Source organism: Panthera pardus, unplaced genomic scaffold, assembly GCF_024362965.1.
Source record: "Panthera pardus isolate Hobbes unplaced genomic scaffold, ASM2436296v1 HiC_scaffold_7, whole genome shotgun sequence".
In the NCBI taxonomy this organism is placed as follows: domain Eukaryota; kingdom Metazoa; phylum Chordata; class Mammalia; order Carnivora; family Felidae; genus Panthera; species Panthera pardus.
In genome coordinates this window covers 40521156-40546806 of record NW_026527002.1, presented here as the reverse complement: position 1 = coordinate 40546806, position 25651 = coordinate 40521156, and the positions used below count along the sequence as shown (strand labels likewise).

The window sequence follows — 25651 nt, the reverse complement described above, 5'->3', positions numbered from 1 at the left end:
CGTGGGATCCTGGGAAAGTTACTGAATCTCTCTATGCCTCAGTCTCCTAATTTATAAAATGGTGATAGAATTAATAATGACCACATAAGGATGCTGGGAAAATTAAGTGAGATGTTATGTGTAAATCACCAAACAAAATATTCGACTCAATAAAGGGCAGCTATTAATATTATTAACTCCTCAGTTTTTCTCCCCAGCCATGCACAGGGACTGTTTCTAGCACACCCTGTATTTCTAGAGACTGGCATGAAATAGATCTTTCAAATTGTTTTGTTGAGTTGAATTGTCCTGATGGCTCCCAGTAGCTTCTTAGATTAAGTCCATGTTCTCTGGAATCAGAAGTTGGAGTCCAAATCTTAATTTTACCAGTTTCTAGCTGTGGAACCTTGGGCAAGTTAATTCAACTTTCTATGTTTTGGTTTCTTCATCTGCAAAACGGTAATTATGATAGTACCTAGCTCATAGGGTAGTTGAGACGATTAAAAGAGATACCCTACTTTCACAGTACCTGGAATATGGAAAGATCTCAATCAATGTTAGTTGATATTATTCTTACTAATGTTATGAGTTATTTCATTTAAAGGCTCATCTTAAATGTCACTACCTAAGACTAAGTCTTTCTCAGTCACTCTAGCTGAAAGTGATCTCATTCTTTATTCAGTCATCCAATATAATTATTAAATGCCAACCAGAAGACAGGCACCAGGCTAGACACAAGCTGTGTAGTGGTAAATATATCCTATAGGATTTTCACCGTGGTGTACGTTTGGGTTTGAGGGAGTGACATTCCTCAGCCTGTTCTCAGAGTTCCAAACCCATTGAGATATTGATTCAGGAGACAGATAGATGGAGATCAAAATATTACCTTTCTAGCTGATTTTGCTGGATTGTGGAACATGATGCCGTTGGCCCAAATTAGGTTTTCCGCTACCTTCCTTAATGAGAATTAAACTCATTTGGCTATCAGTTGGTGTTGGCTGTGATGAATAGAAAACTTAGCTAATGGTGGCTTATTACCTGATAAAAAGTCTGGAGGAGGGTGATTTCAGGTTTCTTCTGCAGCTAAGTGGTATTATTAAAGATCCAGACTCTTGCTTTTCGTCATCCATGTGTTGCCTTGTTGTCTTAAGACGGTAGCTCCAGTTCCATGTTGGAGCTATCCTCATACCTGTATTCCCAGGGGGAAGGAAGTGCCAGATGACCACCGGGGCTTTCTTTTTATTAGTGAGGAAATTCTGTCTCAGGAGACATCCTTTTACATGGTATTGGCCAGGACAGGATCACATGGCCATATTTAGACCAATCCTCTGCAAAGGGGGTGAGCTTACCTTGCCCAGCTCAGACCACTTCATTCTCTGATGCAGGGGCCCTCCGTCTACTACCAGAACAGGTCTCTACCAGAGGGCAGAGGGGAGGAAGAGCTGCGGGAAGGCCATCCCAGTGACTGCCACACTGTTGCTGCAGAGAGCGTGCAACTTTCCCTACCACAGCTTGGATGCTGTTGGAAGGACAGCAGGAGGAAAAGGGCCACCCAGGCAGCCTGGCCCCCCAGGAACAAGAAGTAAGGAGGCCTGATTTCACACGTTCAGTTTCTTCCCTGATCTTACCAGTTATAAAAGTCATTCCTTCTCCATTGCAAGGAGTCCAGGGCAGAGGTGCTTCCCAGTGTTGTTTTTCCCAAGGGAGAGACAACTAAATTAGGCTATTGTGCTGCGTGAGCCCAGGCAGACATGCTGGGAGCAGGAGGGAAGTTTCTTCTGCAACAGAGGCCAGATGGTCTCCGTCTTATTCCTTGTGTGCACGTCTCTCCTAGCTTCACACCATTGGCTGCATCTGATCACGCTCCCTGGCTTCCTCTCCCTCTGGGTCCTGAGCTCCTTGAATGTGAGACCTTGGACCCCTGGCTGTGCACCCTGCAGCCTCACAAATGTCCTTGCACACAGTAAGGGCCAGCACATGGTTGTTGATCACAGACCCGTATTGAGTCCTTACTGTGTGCCACGTCTCTTAGGAGCTGGGATACAGAGGTGGACATGACAGTCTCCTGGCCTTTGAGCAGCTCCCACTCCCATGCCACTTCTGCCCCTGCTAATGGAACGTTGTCCGATTTTGCTCACTCTCTTCCTGCTCCCCGGGGGTGGGGGGAGCGGTGCCAGTGTCCGCCCTTAAGGAGCTGTGAAGAATCTCATCACATAGGCCAGAGTGTTGGATGAGAGTTAGACCCGTTGAATCTGCCAATTCCGAGCTATAAAACTTTTTTCCTAATCTCAGCCAGGGAATGGTGGTACTGACTTCATAGAGTTGTGAAGATTAAGTCAGATAATATGTGTCAGCCACTCTTACATTTTTCCATTATTAGCTTCACACCTCCAATAAATGCACCATTCTCCGTTACAAATGATAGAACTTGCTTATTTAGAAAACAAAGCATATGTTTGTTAGTCAAAGGTTTTTGCCCAATTTTTAAATTGGTTATGAAGGAAGCTTTTAAAAATAACAGTAACTTAGACTTCTACATTTTCATCGATTAAGGGCTTGATTCATTACAAAAATCTGGATGATATTCATTGCAGGGATGAGTTAAATGCCTTCTATCAAAGCCAAAAAGTCTTGCTGCCTTTTAGGTGTTGGAGAAACCATCCAATTGCTAAAGATGTAGGCAATCAGGACGATGTGCACTGGAAATGGAAAACAAAGCAGGACAGTGGGAATACTTATACCCAGCATGAAAGGTGTTAACTGTGTGTGTCCTCAACACAACTATTCATTCTTTTGGCCTTTTAAAGTATATCATTGAAGAATTCTTATGTCACTATAATTGGGTAAATCAAGACCTTTGTCTTAGGTTGATTTTGACTCCTGTGTTCAATAGTCTCATTGATTTTTCTGTTGCTGGAGAAGGGAACTTTAGGGAAAGGATTGTGTTGGTTATGAAACCAGATTACTTTGGGCAACTCTTGGATGATCCCTTCATGTGTTTGGTAGTTGCCAGGGACAAGAACACCAGACTTTATGCTCTTTGAGGATAAGAACCTGGTTTTATATAACTGTGTGTCCCTGGGGCTTGGGATATTGTGTTGTAATAATAAGTATGTAATATATATTTGTTTAACTCACACTACTGAACAATAGTTAAGCTCAGCATAAAATTCCAGGTTGACGGGTTTTTTGTTTTTTGTTTTTGTTTTTTTTTGCTAAGCACTTTGATCTTATGAGCAACTGTCTACTGGCTTCTGGGTTGTTTTGAGAAGTCTGCTGTCCATCTAATTGCCATTCCCGTCTTTCTCAGGGGTAATCTTTATTCTAAAGTTGGTGTGTATTTTTCTCATCCATGTTTTTATACTTTTACTAAATGCATGTATGTATGTATTTATTTTTTTAATGTTTATTTATTTTGAGAGAGAGAGAACATGAGCAGGGGAAGGGTAGAGCGGGGGTGTGGAATGGACAGAGAATCCCTAGCAGGCTCCATGCTGTCAGCAAAGAGCCTGATATGGGGCTTGAACTCAAGAACTGTGAGATCATGATCTGAGCCAAAAGCAAGAGTCAGTCGCTTAACTACCTGAGCCACCCAGGCACCCCTACTAAATGTATTTCACTATAAAATATTAGTGTGGAGTTTAAAACAATTATATAAATTACTACCCTGTAGATAAACTGCTATTTGCTCTTTCAAGTTACTATTATGATCTCAATATTTATTGATGTCGATACAAGTAGGTCTAGGTCTTTCATTTGTACCGCTGCATAATAATTTCCTTGTGTAAATATACCACCATGTACTTATTCATTGGTGATCATTAGGTGGTGGTTTTCACAAACAGTGCTTTGATGAGCATTCTTGTATCCATCTCCTTGTATCGTATAGAAGATGCACAATTACAAGTGGAATTCCTAGGTCATATCTTGGATGTTGATGGTTGATCTCCAAAATGGCCATACCAACTTACACTACCCCAAACAAGGCAAAAGAACCTCCCTTTACATTTTCACCAGCATTGGCATTGCCAGACTTCTGAATGGGTATGACCCCCTACTTAATACATTCTCTCTGGTATTGTCATTCCCTTAAAATTTTTTTTATGTTTATTTATTTTTGAGACAGAGAGAAACAGAGCATGAGTGGGGAGGGGCAATGGGCAAGGGAGACACAGAATCCGAAGCAGGTTCCAGGCTCTGAGCGGTCAGCACAGAGCCCGACATGGGGCTTGAACCCACCAACCATGAGATCATGACCGGAAGTCGGACGCTTAACTGACTGAGCCACCCAGGTGCCCCTGTCATTCCCTTTTATAGATGAGAAAACTGAGACTAAAAAGTGGAGTGCCCAGAGAATGAGTGAATGAATGATGGATGAATGAATATGGTGATATTTTGTTTATTATTTCTCCCCCCCAGAATTTAAGTTCCATGAGTTGTAAGTACCTATTCCTAGGGCCTGGCATAAGGTAGATGCTCAGTAATTATTTGTGGAAAGAATGAATGAATGAATGAAGGATGCTGGTCAGAGAACAGCTGCTTTCTTCAGGAATCTCCTCTTGGCTTTCTGAGTTGGACTCTGTACTCTTCACTTACCCTGCAGGATTTTAGAAGGAGGGGCTCCAGCAAGCTCTGCCACTGGAGTGGTAAGCCGGCAGCCTGCTGACGCTGAGCTAACACTGGAGGAAGGGTGAAAGCTAAGAATTTTCTCAATGGAAAATTGAATCTGCTCAGCAGGAGTCTGATGAGAAGCTGGGGCCAGCGAGGGAGGATGCAGCTGGAAGGAGTGTCCATCTGGATCCCACAGCCCTCTGGGTGTTGAGAGGTTATTCTTAGCCATCTTTTCTTCAGTCTTTATTTTCTCTTAATCAGGGCTCTCTTGATTTTGCAATTGGAGCCTTTTTTCCCCCTTCTGTAAAGCAATGATTTTCCATATAGTAATTCTTTCCTTCTTTAGACTTCCCGGAGGGGGTGGGTGGTTCTTTTTGTGCTCAGACACTTTGCACATTGCCTCCCACCCAGCTCCTCCCGGGTGCTTTTGTGGCTGGTGGAGACCTATTCTGTGAGCTGAGTATTTGACCCCATCTCCGTGTTTGTTTCCAGAGAACATAACCATAGCATTCTCGTTGCTAATTATTTTTTTCCTAGTAACATCAATGAGCACATTTCCCACCCTTCCTCCCTGTGCCTCATGTGTCCTGAATTCTGCTGGCTTAATTTAACTTGAGCCTTAAGAGGCAGCAAAACCGAGGGCAGGTGGCCTAGCTCCAGTCTTTGGATCCTGCGTCATAATCCTAATCACTCTCATTGACATGGTGCTCCAATGGTTGACAAAGCACTTCCATGCTCAGTAGCTCCTGAGTCTTTCAGAACGACAGAAGCCAAGACCCCTGGGGTCTGGTGACATCCCAGCATCAGGTGTCCAAGAAGGCCTGGGTTTGAACTTGCTTTTCTGACGCTAAATCTCCTCATACTTTTTCTTACGGCTCTTGCAGGAGTTACAAGCTCAGATGCCCTTGGGGCCAGCTGTATAGTCAAATGAAAGAAGCTGGCTGGGGTAGTGAGGGTTGTGGGGAATTGGAGAACATGCTTTGCCTAAAGGCGTTGAAACGCAATACGTATAAAAAGTAGTTAAAAAACCCATTTATTTTATCACCTACACAGTGCCCAGTCTACAGTCTATCTTTCGATGCTGGAAAAGGGAGAGCATATAGTCCATGTCACCTTTACCACGGAGTATCATGGCCTGGTGGCATGAGCAAGCACACCTTGGTTGCAGTAGGTCTCCAGGGTAGATGAGGCAGTATGGTATGTTAGAGGTCGACTGGTTCCCTTGCTCTTAGGGTAGTGTTAACGACTGAAGGATGTATGGATCTTGGGTCTACCCATCATCTCACATCCCTTAAAGTTTTCAAGGAATGAGATTCAAAGTAATATTACATTAATGGTTGTACAAGTCCCTGGTTCCCTAAACTGCAGCCCTTATCAGAGGCTCTACTTCATCCCCACCTCTTTCTACCCTTTCTCATCCCTTTTTGAAATCATGGGACTTGGTCTATATTCTGAGAGAAAGAGTGACAGTGACAGAGACAGAGAGGTAGTCAGGGCCTTAAAGGAACCCCAAGTTCACCTTCTCATCCAGGGCATGGGGGAAAGAGCCCTGAGAAGGAGAGGAAGAGGACAGCCCACTGCATTTAAGTAGAAAAAGCCTGCCCATGAGTGAAATGTGGCTCAGTGAAGGTCATGGCCTTTGGCCAATCAGATAAAAACTCCTCTTTTGGGAGGGGGGAGTTAGGGAGGGCATGGGCTGAGGTGGGGCTAGCATGCGAATGGGGCTGAAGCGTGTCCCCTACTCTGAGTAGAACAGGTTAAGATTGTGACCCTGGAGAGCACAGCTCTCCTACCTAGTAGCTCTGTGACCTTGGACAAGTGATTCCACCTCTTTCCTCATCATCTTCATCCATAAGACATGGAGAAGTGCAGGGGTGACGCGGATTAACTGAGCTAAGGCATGTGTATTGTTCGGTAAATGTTAGTTGTTTTTATTGTGAGCTCTGCCTTCTAACTATACTCATCTTCGTGTTAGAACCCGAGGAAGCCTACAAATGCTGCCAGAAGGAATATGGAGAGGATAATTCATAGAACAAGAAACTATAATATTCTGCCAATATTTTTTTTTCAGAACTTGCCACTTGTCCAAATGCCCTGATTCTACCTGTTTTTTTCCTCCGGTTCCATACCCTCAGATGGTTCCAGTGAGTTGGAATTCTGGACAAGGTAGCTGGGATTCTGCTGGCTAAGATTTGGCTCTGAAATGTGCTTTTTGAGGGGTGTAACTGTGATTTTTGTGTAAATACTCCAACTTAACTGTCATTCAGTTGAAACTTTTGCTAAGCAGTTGTTTTCCCATCTGGCTTTTTGTGGGGCAGAAAATTAAAGAAGGCAGATTCTTTTATTCAAACACAACATTGCTGTACGTACCTAATCAATAGTGAACTGAAAGCACCCCCTGCCAACCCCCACCGATCTTTAGAATTTGTTTTCTTTGGTATGTCTCACTCATACCAATGAAAAACAGTTCATGGCAGATATCGCCTAGGCATAGAATTAGGTTCTTGTTAATGTGAAGAATTAGGTTCTTCATCAATGGCAAAAATAGAATTGAGAGGCTATATGAAGTGCTTATAGACTCTGATTTATTCTTAGTTTTTAGTCTCATAATGTTTCTGTTGAGACCGGTTGACAGAGTGGGAGGCTCAGCACGGAAAAAGCATGGTAAATTCTGAAATGCAGGTAATTCACAAATTACGTTACATGTGTTTTAGCATGAAGTCAGCTGTATAGTCAGGGATGATCTCTGTCTTCTCCCCCATGCACCCCCCCACCCCCACCCCAATCTTTTCCTCTCCTCACCTCGGCGGCCATCCCCTCCTGGCTAAGCCCAGAAGGAAAACTGGATGGCAATGGAGGGAGGGTACCATCCAGGAGATTATGATACCCAGGTTCTAGGTCCAGCTCCAGTTACTACTGACTGGTTGTCATCCCTCTGGGTCTCAACTTCCTTATGTATAAAGTAGGAGATTGGGGCCAAGGCACCTGGGTCTAAATGAACTCCCAATTTTCATTACTCTGTGGATCCCACCTCTGCCAGCTTGGGGCCTGGCGGGTCTCTGCAGCTGGTCACTTGGATAATCCCCAAAGCACATAACTGCATGCAGGAGAGCTGAGAATGGACTGTAATCACAGCAGAGGCCAGCCACTCAAATAGACGCTGGGGCCTTTGGCTGCTTCCCGGAGCCACCAGCCAACCAAGAGATGAAGCTGGCTGGAAAAGCAAATGGATGTGTTGGAAAGGCCAGTGTCATCTCCAAACACAGCATCTGGGAAATGCCCATGTCCCCAGAAAGAGGTCACTGAAACCCTTCAGCTGGTGGTGCAGTGCAAAGAGTCAGGCAAACCAGGTTTTGAATCCTGACTTTGCCACTTACAAGAGCTGCATGACCTTGGGCAAGCTCTCTGGCCAAGTGTCGTTTTTCTCCATAGAATGGGGTGGCAATGTATCTACCTTGCAGAATTGTAGTGGGATTGAGGTACTGCAGAGGCCAAACAGTACCTACTGAGTGTAGGTACTCAGAGGTACTTAGTAAATGATGGTAGTAGTTGCTATTGTTATTATTAACCCTGTGCCCTTTATTCACAGGAGTCTCTGGGGTGGGGATGGGGGAATGGGGCCGTGGTGTTTGGCTCAGGGCTCCTCTCCATGGCTGGGAGACACGGGCTCCATGCCCAGGCCCAGCAGTGCCAGGGAGCCTGGTACAGAGATGCTGCTGATTGGGGCGCTGATTGAATTCCCTGATAGAGGAGCCTCAGCATCCTGGCCGACAGTGCCGCCAGCAGCATTTAGCACAATCTGCTTGAACCCCTAATTAAGTTATTTTTCAGAACTGCCCTTTTCAAGGTCTTGTCCCTTTTCGTCACCTCTCTCTGGCCCCTTCTCTGTGGGTCCCTGCCAGAGAAGGGAAATAAAGCGGTGTGGGGCTTTCCTCCCTCTGTCCTCCAGAGAGAGGGTGACAGGACGCAGGAAGAGGCAGTTTTCAGGGCAGAGTACGCGGCTGACACAAGCCCTGGCCACTCAAGGTGGCCGCAGCCCCATCCTAGAGGCTAAAGTCTCCGTGGGCACCTGGCCCATCCCTGTTTTCCTTCAAAGCTGGGTTCCCAACTCAAACCTGCCTCCTTCTCCATCCTGTGTCCCGACAGCTCGCCATCGTGGGAAGCGTGATTAAGTGGCACTTAGCGTATCTTTCCATCTTCTTGTGTCCGCCTCGTAAAAATAAAATACAACAAAATAAAAGGAGCCCGGGATGGAACTGTTGTTATTTTTTAAAAGGGGAGAAGGGGGTCACATGACTGCGAGTAACCGGTTCGGTGAAGTGGCTGCAAGTCGGAGTTTGCTGCAGAGCCGCCCCCTCCCAGCGGGGGCGCTGACGTCACGGAAAAGCCCCGGCGCGGACCGGCCGGCGCGCTATAAACGGCGGGGCCGCGGCGGCTGCGGGCGGCGGCACGGACGGCGGGCACGGCGCGAGCACCCAGCGCTCGGCGGCCCGGGATCGCAGCGCGCACCCACGCAGCACACGCGGACCCGCGGGCGCCCACGCTGCCGAGCCGAGTAAGCGGGCGGTTTGGGGCGGGGGTCCTCCTGAAGCCGGGCGGGGCGGGGGGCGGGCGGACACCAGGTGGGCGTTCCCAGCCCGCAGAACTTTCTAACTTGAGAGAAGAGCCCCTGAAACTTGCGGTCTGCGCCGTGGTTTTCCGGTCAGGGGCAGAGTTTAAGGTGCTGAAGATGCTATTTGTCGTTAGCAGGTTCCTTAGTTCGGCTCGGTAGGAGCGTGACCTCCTCCTACAGACTGTGTGGTCAGAGGGCAGCCCTGACTGATACGTCATGCTTTTGTTGTTTGAATGCAAGTCAGCCAACTGAGGCTGTGCTTGTAAGATCGAAAAACCGGCTGGTCCTCCCCGTTAGTGGCCGGCTCTCACGAATGATCTTGCTGATGAAAATGAGACGGCTTCTACTTTATCTCAAGTAGCCTTCGGGAACAGACCTTCGTGCAAGGGGAGGGAGTCTTGCAAAGGGAAAGTTGTGGCAGAGTTGTTGAATGTCATTTTGGGAGAGTCCTTGGCCTTCTGATTTTCTTCAAGAAGGTGGAAATCTGCGTTGAATTTTAAAACTCTTGGAGTGAATGTGGTTTCAGAAGAGGGAAGCATTTTCTTTGCAAATGGGATAGGTCGGAACGTGAGTAGGTCCTTAACCTGCGAGAACAACAGGGCTTGGGGCTGGGTTTTTTTACACATGATGTCTGTGGGCAAGAGGGCAGAGCTGAGGCATAAACCTCAAACAGAAAATTCTTTTTTTTTTTTGCCCCCAAATAATAGCTTATTCAAGCAGCTGGAGAGCATCAGGGCGACTTTACTAAACATGGAAGTTCCAATAAGTGCTTGTCCAGTCCAGCCAGAGGAGTGATGTCATTGCCACGTGTTTCCCACCCAGGCACAAAAGCCTGCTGGACGCTGGTGCAATTAAGAGCCATGTTTAGACAAGAGCAGCTAACCTGGCCAGCTGGTCCCCAGCTCCATTAACTTGTTGCTTTTCCAGCCATCTCTGAAGGCTGTTAGTTTCTTCTGGCTGCCTCTGTGTCAGTGCTGAGTGAGGGGTCCCAAGGCTTCCTTGAGGATGGAGGAAGCCCGAGGGCAGTGGGTGATGTTGACGGTACTTTTTTCTTTTTGCAAATGACAGTCCTCCTGAGGAGCCTGTTACGAAGTGTATGCATGTGTGTGTGTCCAGTTGAAAGCCTCTTGGGTTTGGGGACTGTTTCCTTGGGGTTCCTCATGTCAGGGTTACCGGGTCTCACCCCATCTGATCAAATATCTCTGATGACTGACTGTGTGGTTGAGCCCCCGAGCTCTCGCTCCTGCTTATGATGCTTACATCTTGGCTGCTTTGCTCTCCAGGACCCAGCGATGACTCTGAACAATGTCACCATGCGCCAGGGCACCGTGGCCATGCAGCCGCAGCAGCAGCGCTGGAGCATCCCAGCGGACGGCAGGCATCTGATGGTTCAGAAGGAGCCCCACCAGTACGGCCAGCGCAGCCGTCACTCTGCTGCCCCGGAGGACCACTGCCGCCGGAGCTGGTCTTCCGACTCCACAGACTCAGTCATCTCCTCCGAGTCGGGGAACACCTACTACCGGGTGGTGCTCATAGGGGAGCAGGGGGTGGGCAAGTCCACTCTGGCCAACATCTTTGCAGGTGTGCATGACAGCATGGACAGCGACTGCGAGGTGCTGGGAGGTAGGTGGCCCGACCCCAGTGGGCGTCTTTCCGTTAGCGGTGGTCCAGTCGGAAAGAGCGAGTGGGTGCGCCATTTATCTGCAGAGTTGGGAGTGGTGATTATGCATTCCTGGCACTGGCTGGGCAAGCTGAGTCCCCAGAACAGCCTGCTGGCATGGGTCCTCAGGACAAGAGAATGAAGATTCATCCTGTTCCAGATGGAACCTGGGCCAGAAAGGGGATTTCTTAGATTCCAGCTCCACAGGGACTGGGGGTAGAGTGGTTAAAGAGGGCAGAGTCAGAGGGTCAGGATCCCACCTCTGGTTTTTGCCAGCGCTGACCTGGATTTTTCAAGAGCTCAGTGCAGACATAGCTTTTTCCCACGATTATACCTAATACCAACCCGATTTGAAAAAGTATTAGGATGGATTCATCAGTTTCTACCGTTATTAGAGTCTTTCAAGGTTGTAAAATAGTTTAAAATAGTACAATGTCAAAAAAAATTTTTTTTGAGTATAACAATGGTGATACATATGTTTGTGTGTGTGATACATATGTTTTCAAGACGATTTTCCGTGTATAATCTCATTGAAAATATTCAAGACCTGCCTATTTCCAAAACTGATTTGAGGTGACATAGTCGCAAAAATGCATGTGTTCCTCGAATACACGTAAAGCATAGCGCTGCATTCTGGGAAGTAGTATGAGGATCCCAACTGTCAGTGGTATTCATACAGTGTTTCTCAGCCACAGCTTCCCTCGTAGCATACCTGACAAGGGGAGCTGGATGTCCTTATTTGCAGCTACAGAAATGAAGGAAGAACCTTCTAGTGCTTGCCCAAGTGGCACGATGTGTCTGTGCTCTCAGTTGCAACTCAGAGCTGAATCACAGACCCCCAGGGTAGGAAGATGCCTTAGTGAGGAGTCAGTTCTGCCCTCCGCTTGATGCACTGGAATGCTGCTCCTTCCCCACTGCTACTGTGAGCCCATTTTGGCTAAATGTTTCATCTTGATCATCTCCAGCGTTCGGGAGTTCACTGCTTACGAGGCAGCTCCTGAACTGGACTATACATGATGACTCATTGATAGGACATTGATTTCTCTCCTCACTTCTGGAAGTCTCAGGGACTATAGCTAAACGAGAGTCAAGGAGAAATAGTGACCTCAGTCTTAGAAGGCTGGTTTTTCTCTTTCTCAGTAAGGGCTGGTGGTTGACTGTCGGTATGGGAGAAAGGGAGAGAGGAACTACTGTCTAGAAAGCACATTTGCAATGGGAGAGGTGCTTTGTTGGGCATCTTATATTTGATCCCTTTTATTTTGGTACTCACAAAATTCCTGTACTCATATGAGTAAACTGAGTCTACAGAATACCACGTGGCTTACCTAGAATCAGTGGGGTAGCTGGAATGAGAACTCAGGATTTTATAATCTTAGTTCGGTGTTACTCTTATAGTGCCATTGACAGGGTACCTGCGATGTGCCAGGCACTATGCTAAGTACTTCTCATAAGTTTTTTCTGATAATGCAAAAACTGAACCAATTTGGTATTAATATCCCTATTTTACAGGTGAAGAAATGGAGGCTTATGACATCAAGTAACTTTCCCAGAGTGATAAAGCTAGTCCACGGTATGGCCACAAGTCAGACCTAGTTGTGTGCATTCGTTGTACCCTGAAGCCCGTGGGCGTAGCATCTACATACTCCTAGTGTCAGGCACGTGCCTGGCTCTGGGCTAGGCTCTGGGGTACCCAGTGGTAGTAAATACCCTTTTAGGAAGGGGTGAAGTGTCAGTGGCTATAATTCAGAGCAGGGTAAAATTAGTGAATACCTTATGAAGTTAACAATAAAGTGTTTGGGGAGATTGACATAAGGAAGAGATCAACCAGGAGTTTTGTTTGTTTTTCGAGGGAGGTCTTAAAAGAGCTGGGTGGCAGGCTTTCAAAAATGCTTGTCAGTTAGAGTGGAGAAGTACTTATCTGGAGGGTGGTACCCCTATAGGCATATGGTGCCGGAAGACCGACTCATAACTGGAATTTGGGAAGGCATGCTTCTATATTTGGGAAAACTCATTTTGCTTAATGGGGGGAAAGGAGAGGGAGAATCCTTTCCTTACCTCCTTGAATAGAATCTTTGGCAAGAAACTCCTCAGGTGACCCAACCTATTTAATGTGTCCTATTTGAGTAACTTAATTTATACTGTCTAGGATTACATCTCTTATCCATAGGCAGCTGTTGGAATCACTACAGCTGGAAACTTGGAAGAAGGTTTTCCAAGTCATGCCCTCACATTGTTCTTTTTTCAGCATTAACCATAAAAAAACCTCTACACAATACTCTCATCAGTATCTCTCCTAATAAAGATGGATGTTGTTACAGCTCTATTGCAATAATCTTATGACTCTCTGTATACATTTAATGCCATTCGTTCATTTATTCATCCATTCATTCATGCAATATTCATTCCTAAGTAGTTACTGAACATACACCATGGAACTTGGTGAGACACTGCGGGGGCGTGCCAGGAGTCCTAGGGCTCCCCCCTAAAGATGCTTCCAGTATGTGCAATAGAGATCAGATGTGCACCAACTAAATCAAGATAGGATGTGATGAGTGGCTTGAAGAGGTAGAGGGACCGTGCTGTAGGAATTGAGAGGAGAAAAGATTACTTCTGACTGTGGAAGTCAGTAAAGGATTCATAGAAGAGGTGGCCTCTGAGCTGGATCCTAAGGATGACTAGGATTTGGAAGCCCTGAGTCGGTGAGAAGGTACGGCACGTGCACACAGGAAGTATGGGAAGAGCACTGGACTTCAGTCTGGTGATGTGGGTTTGGAGCCCAGCTTTGACACGATGTAGCTGAGTGCTCCTGCACAAGGTGCTGACCCCCCCCAAACTCCTCACTAGGGAGATAGAGATGATGCCTACCTCATAGGGCACTGGAGGATTGACAGAGGTAGCATATAAGCATGTAGCATAGTGCCTGGCACATAAGACGTACGGAATGAGTGTTAGAGCTGATTCTGAATCTACCATTTCCTGTGCCTGGATTTATCTTCTCAAACTGGCACTTTTGTTGCTTGTAGTCCCCATCCACTCTGGCCCCTCTTGGCTAGGGCCCCGTGAGACGTGCAGAGGAAACGTGCCACAAGAGGAGAGGACGGTGTTCCTAGAGTGGGCTTCCCTTCCTGGGCTATGGAAGCTGGAAGCAGTTGAGAGTTTGGGGGAGAGGGATGTTGGAGCCTCCCAGCCTTTGAGAGGCTGCAGGAGCCCGTTCTAGTGTGGGAGAGAACTCCTGTGCAGCTTCCACACAGCATGCGAGCCAATCTTGGACAGAAGGGTCTCTGAGCACCGTGAGGGTTAAGTTAAAGACACATTAAGGTGTACTAGTCCAGGGAGAATAGCTCCTGTCACCCAACCAGGTGACATCCATCCCATCCCTCAGGATGATCTCTCTCATTCCAGAGTGTGCGTGTTCACCCCCAGCTTTTACTGAGAGCACTGGAGAAGTGAGGGCTTCTCCAGACCCACGATACTGAAAAGCTCTATAAGCCTGTAGGCCTCGACCCTTTCTCCACACACCTTAACCAGGGCAAATTTCAAAGGACTTTTCTAGAATTTCATGTTCTTTTATTTCTCCTCTCCTCACCTGATTAGCTCTTGAGAAAGCTAAAAGGTGAGTGACAAAGGGGAGTAAGAGAAACTAGAACTTTGGTTGCAGGCAGGCCCTCTCCTGGTTAGCAGAGGGCCGTGAAGCAGGATACTTTGTGTGTCTGAAGAATCTGTGGGGAGTGGGGGGGAGTAGTCAGAGGCTGTATATAAATCTGGGTGTGGGGGCTCCTGGGTGGCTCAGTTGGTTAAGCATCCTACTCATGATTTTGGCTCAGGTCAGGATCTCAGAGTTGTGAGATTGAGACCTGCATTGGGCTCTTAGCCTACTTAAGATTCTCTGTCTCTCTCTCTCTCTCTCTCTCTCCCTCTCCCTCCTCTCCCTCCCCCCCTCCCCACTCGTGCGCGCGCGCGCGCGCGCGCGCGCGCGCGCGCGCGTGTTCCCCCCCCCCCTCCCCCGCCCCATCCCACTGGCAAATAAAAATAAACTAGGTGTGGGGCATATGCGGTGAAGCAGGGCGGAGATATATTGTTTTAGGATTTGCAGCGTAATGATTTTCAGGCAGGGCTAAGTCCAGGAATCTTCCAGAATGTCAAAGCAGTTAGGCGTCTACTTTTTAAGGTATAATCCCCATTTTCTCTAGGCTAATGTTCAGACATCTCTTAAACCAAGGGGAAGCGTGAGTTTGCTTTTCCCCCCTAGCTATTGGAATGTAGTAGGTTTCTACTTGAACTGCTGGGGTCTCAGTCCCTTGTACCTGCTTCTGGATGATGAGTGGTGGGCTGAGGGCAGAGAAAGTGCTGTTTTGGATTTTTTGAGAACAGGGAAGGCTTTTAGAGAAAAGGGAAAAACTCCGAGGTAGTAAGGGGCAGTCAGCCAACCCCCCTTTTGTGCTGCTCAGGCTCTGATCATTTCCATTTGGTTGTAAAATTTGCCTGTTGAGTCAGGAGACCCTACTCTGCAGAAATCCAGATTGTGCGTCCCACTGTGATCCCATTCATGCTGCACATTGTGGATGGCAGACAGGATGGGGATAACAGACTTAATCCCCCAGTGGGACACCATTACCATTGATTAGAATGACACCTTATGGAGGCACGGAAATTGACAGAAAGAGCCTTTTCATTTGTCCACGTTTTCCTTCCTTTGCCTCTGCTGATTCCATTTCCTAGATGAAGAAACATTTAAACTGGGAGCATTGCTTTTTATAAATCCCTTGTTATTATAAAACAAGAGATGCCTTGGTTTCCCCAATGTAGTGTTTTTAAGCTAGGATTTACCTATGGTAGGAAACACCAACTATGGCAAGAACCGGCTTCCTCCATCAGAGCGAGTGATGACAACAGCTAATATTTATTGCATTTCTACCCCGTGCCCATGCCTAGCCTATGTAATTGCCCCAAGGCATGAATACTGTTATCAGTCCCATTTCACAGATGAAGAAACTGAGGCCCAGAGCACTTCAGTAAATGGTCCAGAGCCACATAGTTAATAAGAGATGGCATTCAGATTCTAATTCAGGTTTGCTTGTGTTTATATCCCCAGTGCTATAGTTATCATTCATTCATTCATTCGATAAGTGTTGGTTGCCCACCTGCAGTATGCTAAGCACTGCGCTGGGTTCCGGGGGACATAGCAGCAGATCTCTGCCTTAATATTCGGGGGCCGAGAGGGACAGAAAAGAATAAGATAGGTGAATAAAATAGGTTAAGTGGATTGCATGTGGGGTACTTACAAGTACGACGAAGAAAAATGAAAATGGAAAGGAGTAAGCAATACTGGTAGGGGAGATGTGTTGCAATTTTAAGTAGCTGGTGAGGGAACACTTCCCTTGGAAAGAGGTGAGGGCACACGCCTGTTGGATATCCCAGGGAACAGGTTTCAGGCAAAAGGAGCAGCAAGAAAAATGGTAAAGAAAAAAAATCATTACAAAAATAATAATTCTCAAATGATGAAACTCGAAACAGGAAACCTCGTTGTGGAAACAGAGTGGGGATGGGCTCATGTGCATGGAGTTGATGGGAATCCCTCTTGCAAAATCCCAGTTAACTCAGCCAACTCTCCCCCTTGCCTCCCCACCTCGCCCCTGCCAACTGGTTTCTCTGGGCTGGAGCTGCTCTGGCGCATGGTACTGCTCACCCTTCACCTACACTCAGTCTGGGCTCAAGTGTAGGGAGGAGAGTTTCCATTACCAAGGAGGCCTGGAGGCTGTCCTGCTGACTTGAGATGGAAGAATAAGCCTGTTTATTCCTAGGGAGCTGAATGTTTTTTTTAAAGGAAGAGAACTTCAGCCAAAACAGGGTCGCAAGATTTTTTTCTTGCATGTTTCAAAACAGGAAAAATGTCTCTGAGCTTAGAGCTCCTGAAATTGCCAGTTAAGCACCCTACTGAAAGGTACAGTGGATTTCCATGTAAGGCTTATGAATGAGGCTTAGAGTTCCACTGGGCAGTTAGTGTTCTCTCATGGCATCATCCAATGAATCAGAGTCAAAAGCTCTCAGTGGGTTTATCCTTATAAATGGTTTTTCTATATAAAAGGTCCAGGAATGATGAAAACAAAAGCTTTTCATTTCAAGTGGTTTTTGGTGACACATGCAGAAGACATAGGGGTTCTGCTTAGGAGGTAGTGGAAGAATATACGTAAAATGTTGTTAAAGGTGATTAAAAAGTAGTAATTTGCCTTTGTGAATATCTATATATTTGCATAACTGATTGCATATTTAGTAAGCTAATTTTCTAGTGTAATTTTCTACGTGATGCTTACGGAAAAGCGTTGCCTAATTTCCTGACTCCAGTGTCACTGTTCTTGCTTTTCTAGAAGACACATACGAACGAACCCTGATTGTTGACGGGGAAAGTGCAACAATTATACTCCTGGACATGTGGGAAAACAAGGTATGCAGAGCTCACAGCTCTCTGTAAGTTCTGTCAAGGCTTGCCTTCCAACAGGCTGTCTGATGCAAGGGTGACCTTGTCCTTTTTAGTGTTCTAGGTGAGGTGGGCTCATTTTCTTGATTAAAAGCTTTCTTTTTCTGAAGTAAGAGGCTGTTCTAAGGAACAGGTCATTCGCAAATGAGCTCTGAATATTAAGCAAGTGACAGTGATTTGCCCTCAGTTCAATTAAAAAAAATACAAAAACATATATCCGCTTTAGGGCAAGTGCCAAATATGGATGATAATTTAAAGCTATATATAAAACCAGATTATGTGGAATTGACAATCTTAATACTAGTCTTCAACATGTGCTTTTTAAAGATTTTGGGCTCCTGAGGATATTTGCTAGACCTTCTGTTTACTGAGAAGTCTCCTGTTCTCACAGAAGGACTCTAAATTTCATCACTTGGGAAAGGCAAAAGGGAGTTTTTGGAAGTCAGAAAAGGCTCATTTTTGGTAGATTGGATAAAAATTGGAAATGTGGTTTGGCAGAGTCATTGTATAATTTATCAACTCAAGCTGTAGGAGGAATTGGACAGTAAAAACTTTTTGGCAGAAATACCCGATGGGCTAGCTTATAGCCACCAGACATAGTACAGGCATGGGAGGCATGCATGTGGGGAGCTGGAATACGTTTCCTTTCTTCCTCATATCAGCAAGGGTACATAGGATACATGTACTGTTTCCCCCGATGCTTCATGTACCAGACCAGCCTGAGCTCAGGGAGGTTCTCCTTTTACCAGGGAGAGAATGAATGGCTCCAAGATCACTGCATGCAGGTCGGGGATGCCTACTTGATTGTCTACTCCATCACGGACCGAGCCAGCTTTGAGAAGGCATCTGAGCTGCGAATCCAGCTCCGCCGGGCTCGGCAGACAGAGGACATTCCTATAATTTTGGTCGGCAACAAAAGTGACCTGGTGCGGTGCCGGGAAGTGTCTGTATCAGGTAAGGGGAGCGGTGCCAGTGTCATAGAAACCGTCTCTGGGTCACCTGGTTTTCTTCAGATAGGTGCTCTTTTCTTCCTTCATGAAGCCGGAACCAGGGACTCATTAAAATGCTCCCTGGAGTTTTGTGTCTAAGATTCCCGCATTCCCAGCAGATTGTTTCTGTGCTGGTTGTTGCTCCCTGATCCATCTGGTCGACTTGCAGGATTCCACTTTCCCCTTCCTGCAATTCCTTTAGGGAAAAGATCGTGCTCAGGGATTTACTGGCACTCCCCAGCCTTTATTCCTTGTCCTTTTCTATTCTCCTGGGAGCTCTCAAGAGTTCAGGGAAATAAAAGTAGTCTCTTTATGCAAGAAAGATGAAAACTCCAAGAGTTTCAATGAGAATAAGGATTCTACTCTGGCTGCCTCTGGTTCCTGGAGACCCTAGAAACTCCTTCCTGTCCCCTGCCTTTTGCTTCCTAAATTTCAGTTAAGGCATCAGCCTGATGGTGTCACATATACTTTTTCATGCCTAGTTCAGAGATACTGCCTATTTGCTTTTGGGGCCTTTGAGATTTTTTTGGCCTACTATAGATTTGGTTCCTGGTACCATGGTAAAAAATAAAATACTGCATTGCTAGGCCTCATTCAGGAGGAAAGAAACCTGATGAAGACTTAAGGTATACAACTAGTTTGGGAATGTCTTACTCTTAGGAAAGGACTGTCTGTAGTAATCTTTTTTTTTTTTTCCCTAACCAAAACTTGGATACATGGCCGTTGAACACGGTGGAACATTTGACATTGAGGCTGCTCCAGAAAGCCTGTTTGTATAGTTTGCTGTCACTGTATTGTACATGTGTGAAATCATCAAAAAGTTTTTCAAGGTACCTCATCAGAGCTTTAAAATTGTTTTCTAAGAGAGGAAAGTCAGATAGTAGGATTCTTTTCCAATTCAGGAAACTCAGTTAGGAGAAAGAGTTAAGAATCTGAACTTGAGGAAGAAGCAGGCTTGGCTTTACCCCTGCCACTTACAGGCTATGTGAATGCCTTCATATTTTTAAAAGACCACCCCCCCACCTCAGTTCCTTCATCCATCTGAAAGGGATAGTGTATTTTTCAAGATTGTTTTGAACATTAAAAAAATGTTTATAAAAAAGTATTTAACTCAGTTCCTGGCACATAGTAAGTACAATAAATTAAGGCTGTGGTTTTTATTGTTATAATTAATGTTACCGTATTTGATGAAATTGGACTTTTGCATAGTGAATTTATGATGGCCAGATCTAAAGTCCATCTCTCCTGCTTCCTGTGACTCTGCCTCTTTCTGTGCTCTGGGAGTGGCCTCCTATATCCATCACATGTGTGACTGACCTAGAGTTACCTGGAGACAGCTTGAGGTCAAGAATCATCAGCTTGGCTGTGTCCTGTGTAGCTCCTCTGACTTTCTTCTCCCCTCCTTTTCTTTCCAGAAGGGAGAGCGTGTGCTGTGGTGTTCGACTGCAAGTTCATTGAGACCTCCGCAGCTGTCCAGCACAATGTGAAGGAGCTGTTTGAGGGCATCGTGCGGCAGGTCCGCCTTCGGCGGGACAGCAAGGAGAAGAATGAGCGGCGGCTGGCCTACCAGAAAAGGAGGGAGAGCATCCCCAGGAAAGCCAGGCGCTTCTGGGGCAAGATCGTGGCCAAAAACAACAAGAATATGGCCTTCAAGCTCAAGTCCAAATCCTGCCATGACCTCTCTGTGCTCTAGGCACCCAGAGTCGCCCAGATGTCCCCCTGATGGACGTCATCGAACACCATTGGGACTGATAATCTATATTAGATTGGATCCTTAAGTATTATTACATATGGCTTCCCCCATTGTAGCTGGGAATTAATGTGTTAGCCTTAAGGGCAACATAATGCATGGGAAATGAAAGATCTTTGTAAAATCAGTATTTATTTACAGGAAAAAGCCTGACCTGGCTGCTTGAATACCCAAGACTCATTAGAGGACATGTTTGGTGTTCACTTGTGTTCCTCTCTCCTTTGGATAGTAGAGAATTGAAGCCTACAAAAGAATGCTCAGAACGAGAACTTTTCATCATTAAAATTTCACCCAGTGTTCTGATACATGAATTTGAGGCCATTAGGTCATACACAAATGTAGAAAAGCCTTCAAGGGATTTATTCAAAGGAGGGAGAACTTCTTTCTCTGTACCTTGTATTCATGGAGCTAGAATTATAGAACCGGGCTCATCATAATCATGACCATCATGGCTCCATCAAGCTGTGAAATGAAATGGTGCACCTTGCTGGAAGCTAAAGCTTAGTGAACAATTTTTGTTCAGCGCCCACAGTCGGGGATCCAGAAATTTGTAGAATTGGGAACTGATACAGATACTACTTACGGGATCAAAAAGTCATGTCTTTGCTTCTGTGTCTTGTAATTTTTTGTTTAGGGGAAAATTATTTTAATCAAATTCTACTCGGTCAAACCACCTTTTATGTTTCATTGTTTTTAAAGTCATGGGGCCGTCATGAAAATATTTTAAAAATTTGAATTATTGATAACCTGGAGTGCAAAATGCCAAATTTTGAAATATGATCAAAGGTCTGAATTTTTATAAAACACAAAACATAAATACTTCCAGTACTTTGGGTTGACCATTGTATGCCACAGCTCTGCTCTATTTATTGTTATTTTGCAAAACAATAACCATTTTAACATTTGATAAAGCATATTTATGAGCATATTTCTTAATAGGAAAAATGTCCATTTTATTACCATTTTCTACCTTTTTCAGAATATGCAAGTTTTTACCTATGTGTCTTATAATAAAAGAAATAAAATCTTTGGGAAAAAAAGACATTCTTTAAAGTTTTTTTTAATCTTTATTTATTTTTGAGAGAGAGAGAGCAAGCCGGGGAGGAACAGAGAGAGGAGACACAGAATCAGAAGCAGGCTCCAGGCTCTGAGCTGTCAGCACAGAGCCCAACACGGGGATCGAACTCGTGAACCGTGAGATCATGACCTGAGCTGAAGTTGGACGCCCAACCAACTGAGCCACCCAGCCATCCCCAAAAAAGGCATTCTTAAATGTTTTTCCTCCCCAAATAATACAATTATGATTCTTTCCATATAGCATTTAGGGCAAGCACTCTCTAAAGAAACATGCCTGTTATTTTATTTCTTCTTTTCTTTGGTGATAGCCCAGTTGTTATTTGTTTCAGAGTATCCTTGACACCTCTCCTTTGGAGTCATGATTCATAATGATGCAAAGTTAGTTTTGGCTAATACAGTTGCGAAGTATTTGGGTTCCTCTAGATGTTAAGTTCTAGTAAAAGCCAGATTGATCTTTTACTTTGGCAAATTCCTGACTGAACAGATGTGCCCTTGCTCCCTGAAGGCTCATGGTCCTAAGCTAAAGCATTAGAGGAAATGATAAAGGATTATGGGTCCAAAAAAAAAAAAAAAAAAAAAAGGAAACTGGTGATTTTCAGCCTGGATCCAGCTAGGCAAGGCTTTAACCAAATTCTCCTCTGTGTCATTAATATGGTTTGACCTTCCTACGTGGCATCTGCCCGGTGGTGGTGTGTGACCCCTGGCTGGAATGGAACCATCTGGTGTCCCCCTTTCACATCTCTGGCCCCCTACATGCACCCTCTTTTACTCCCACTCCCTGTGTTTCTGAGTTTGCAATCAGGCACACACTAATAGCAACAATCATGGGACCTCAATATTGCCGAAAGCAACAGCCTTATAATTCAGTGTTGCTGGCCCGTTCTCCTTTTTCCAAATTGAGCACAAACGTTCCCGTCTCTGTGTGCTTTGCCTCTTTGAAATGCTCAAGGAAGCAGTACAGGGAGGTGATAAGAGAGAAGATTCTGGTTTCCCAGGCCTTTTAATATCAATGTCATTTAACGTCAGTGTGTCTTTGGAGTAAAGGCGAAACGTTTGCAACCATCACTTTTCCTATCTGTAAGATGGGGTTGCTAACTAATACCTACCTTATAAGGTTTGAGATGAACATCTTTTAATCTGCCATACCACGAAGAGCTCGAGAGATGTCAGTCTTCATTGTCATACACCTTCCATTCTGCATAAATCAGTTTTATACGTCTACCTTCCCCCAAACAGAATGGAAACTCCTTAAAATCAGGGACCACTACTTCTTTTCCTTTTTTAGCCCTATACTCCTCAATATGGTGTTTTGTTTATATTGGGCTTTTTTTTTTAATGTTTGTTTATTTTTGAGAGAGAGTGCGCAAGTGGGCGAGGGTCAGAGAGAGAGGGAGACACAGAATCCGAAGCAGCTCCAGGCTCTGAGCTGTCAGCACAGAGCCCAACGCAGGTCTCGAACTCACGAACCACGAGATTGTGACCTGAGCTGAAGTCGGCCACTTAACCGACTGAGCCACCCAGGCGCCCCTATATTGGGCTTTTATAATGTTGTTTCTTCTTCTCCTTCTCCTACTTCCTCTTCTTTTGATGTAGGTTTCATGCCCAGTGCACAGCCCAATGTGGGACTTGAACTCATGACTGTGTGATCAAGACCTGAGCTGAGATCAAGAGATGGATGTTTAACTGAGCCACCCCGACACCCCTATAGTGTTTCTTCTTGAATAGCTCTTCCCTGTGGCCCCATGAGGTTGAAAGGCCGTTTTACAGCAAACAAGTTCAGAGGGATAAGTGACCTGTCCCCGTTTGTTCAGATGTTCAATATCTGAACTAGGAGTGGAGGCCAGATGTGACTCAGAGTCATTTGCTTCTTTTGGTGTCCCAAACTGTTTCCTATAGACACAGCTCTTTTCATCCCCAGGAACCACCGCACTCCCCACACATGACACCCCTCCCCCCCACCATGACACCTACTTCACAGGGTTGCAGTGAGGATGGTGTTAGGCCTGCAAAAGTGATCAGCCCTAGAGGACTCTGAGGACTTCTATTCTAAGGCAGCATTTACACCTTCGTTCCCGTCATCCTTCAGACGTTGTTGGGCACCCGGGCACCGCTAGGTGCTGGGGATACAAGGACGGAGACATTGTCCTGGCCCTCACAGCCCCTGAGAATAGTATATTTGCCTGTCCTAAGAAGCCAGGGAAGGTGGCGTGGGAGATAGGAAGAAACTGAAAAAAACCAGGATGATACCTGGAAAGGGCTGGATTTACTGCTGTTAGACAAAATTCAAACGAAGGACAAAAATTATCAGTAAAATGATTGGATTCGATGTGGAAAAGTAAATTGGGCTATTTTTAAAAATTCCATTTTGGGGAAGTGGGAATGTTGGGGAAATTTGTTTTGTAAGCATCCTGCATTTTTGCTCACTAACACATGAACTATTCAATACAGGGAGAGAGAGATGATTATGAGTTCACTTGATGAATGTGAGCTAATTGTAAGGAGCTCCTGTTGTGCAAGGGGCTGTGGAGAAGACAGTGTGAGAAAGTAGTTGTGCCTTTAAGAAGCTTGTGATAGAGCTGTGACATATTGGTGGGATGTGGGCACGGTGGTGAATGAGGACAATGGCACAAAAACCTAGAATGATGGAGAAGATAAGATGGGCCAGCAGAGACAAGTGAAGAAGTTGGAGCTTGGGTGGGGGAGAGAATTCCTTGGTTGGTTGGTGCAATCATGAATGTCTTCCTGGAGGAAGTGGCATTGAGCTTGATCATGAAGACTATTGAAGATTTCCACAAGTGAGATGGGCTGAAGAAAAGAAAAAGGGAGAGGTTGGTTTATGTAAAGAAAACAGTATATAGTTTGAGCAAGGGCAGAGAGGCAGAAGAGAGAAAATTCTGTTTAGAAAAATGAGAGAAATTCAATGTGGTGAGGAACATTCTAGATGGTTAAGTGAAGTGTCTGAAGCTTGGAGTCAGAAGTAGTTTTAAATTCTCACTTGCTGGGTGTATTGGGTTGAATTGTGTTCTCTCCAAATTCATATGCACCTCAAAATGTGACCTTATTTGGAAGTAGGTCCTTCCAGATGTAATTAGCTAAGGATCTCAAGATGAAATCACTCTGGAGTTAGGGTGGATCCTAAACCTGATGAGTGGTATCTTCATAAGACAAAGGAGGGAGAGATAGAAAGAGATCTGGACACAGAAGAGACACACAAGGGAGAAAGGCCTTGTGAAGATGGGGGCAGAGACTGGAGTGATACAGCTGTAAGCCAATGAATGCCAAGGAACATCCGGACCCACCAGGAGCTGCAAAGGGAAGGAAGGGTCTCCCCTAATGTTTTCCAAGGGAGTATGGCCCTGCCGACACCATGATTTTAGATTTTTAGCCTCCAGAACTGCAGGAGAATACATTTCTGTTATTTTAAGCCACCACGTTTATGGTAAGCTCACAGTCCTAGGAAATGAAATACTTTGGGTTATTTAGGGCAACTTACTTAGCATCTATAAGCCTCAATTTCTTCATTGGGAAAACAAGGGTGAAGGATTATTGTGAGGATTAAATGTAAAGCGCTTATTGTCTGTCTAGGAGGTGGAAAGTGAGCGGTCTGCAAGAGAAGATAGACAGCCGTTGTGGAATATGTTGGTCTCCAGCCTGAGAAGTTTCCACCTGGTTCAGAAGGCAACGCTGGAGCTTGAATGTTTCCAAATAAGGATGCGACAGACCAAGTGGCGCTGCTTCAGGACATGGCTCAGGAGGGCTGACTGGCAGGAGCCACTGCCAGGAGTCAGTGAGGAAGCCACCAGAACACCTAGCCTGGTGTGCCCAGTTCGCGCGCTGCAGAGGGAGGGAGGGAGTCGTTCATTGGGAGAAACAGCGCCTCAAGAGAGTCTGAGGATGGGCGTACAGAGCGTGTATCTGTATCTGGCCCCGTTCAGGTTTTGTACAAGGAGCGCTCACGAAGCAACGGGCCCGGCACCTTACAACAGCAGATAGCAGAGCAAATGGGCGGTGGGGTGGGGGCGGGGAAGGCAGCTGAGTGGGGGAGTCCCAAGGGTTAGCCGAGGCCCCAGTCACAAGATTGCACTGCAGCGAGGGCGCGGATTCTGACTTTGACTGCCTGGAAAACAGTCAAAAAATGAGAGACCCTAAACCGTCAGCCCTTGTCCAGCTTAACTTCTGGGGAAATGAGGAAGTCAATACCGCACACCTGCTTTTCTTGTGAAATGGCTAGGGAAACATGTATGCAAACAGGGACTTGCGGCTTTCGGCCAAAGAATGCTATTGGACGCGCAGGTGACTCTGCGTGGCTGTGCACGTGTGGGCACGCACGTGTGCATGCGAGTGTGCATGTATATGTGTGTGTATGTTGGGGAGGGGTACGGCGGGGGGTGGGGAGAGATGCCTCACAGTTAAAGAAAAAGTAGAGTAACTTCAAGTATCAACCGGACTCTCATCTTGCTCTACTCTTCAGTATATGCCCCAAATGCCGCTGCGGTCA

General features: G+C 45.8%; 1 protein-coding gene across 2 annotated transcripts; it reads left to right on the top strand.

Moving 5' to 3' along the window:
* Nucleotides 1–9015: 9015 nt before the first annotated feature.
* On the top strand, nucleotides 9016–21115 carry GEM (GTP binding protein overexpressed in skeletal muscle). Of its 2 annotated transcripts, none has more exons than XM_019453479.2 (5): nucleotides 9016–9145; nucleotides 10486–10825; nucleotides 17228–17304; nucleotides 18087–18291; nucleotides 19742–21115. In XM_019453479.2, exons 2-5 carry the CDS (start codon nucleotides 10495–10497, stop codon nucleotides 20017–20019), a joined length of 891 nt encoding a protein of 296 aa, XP_019309024.1. In that variant the 5' UTR covers nucleotides 9016–9145; nucleotides 10486–10494; the 3' UTR covers nucleotides 20020–21115. The 2 variants fall into 2 exon arrangements, with proteins under 2 accessions (XP_019309024.1, XP_019309023.1); XM_019453478.2 differs by lacking the exon at nucleotides 9016–9145 and adding an exon at nucleotides 9934–10243.
* Nucleotides 21116–25651: the final 4536 nt, after the last annotated feature.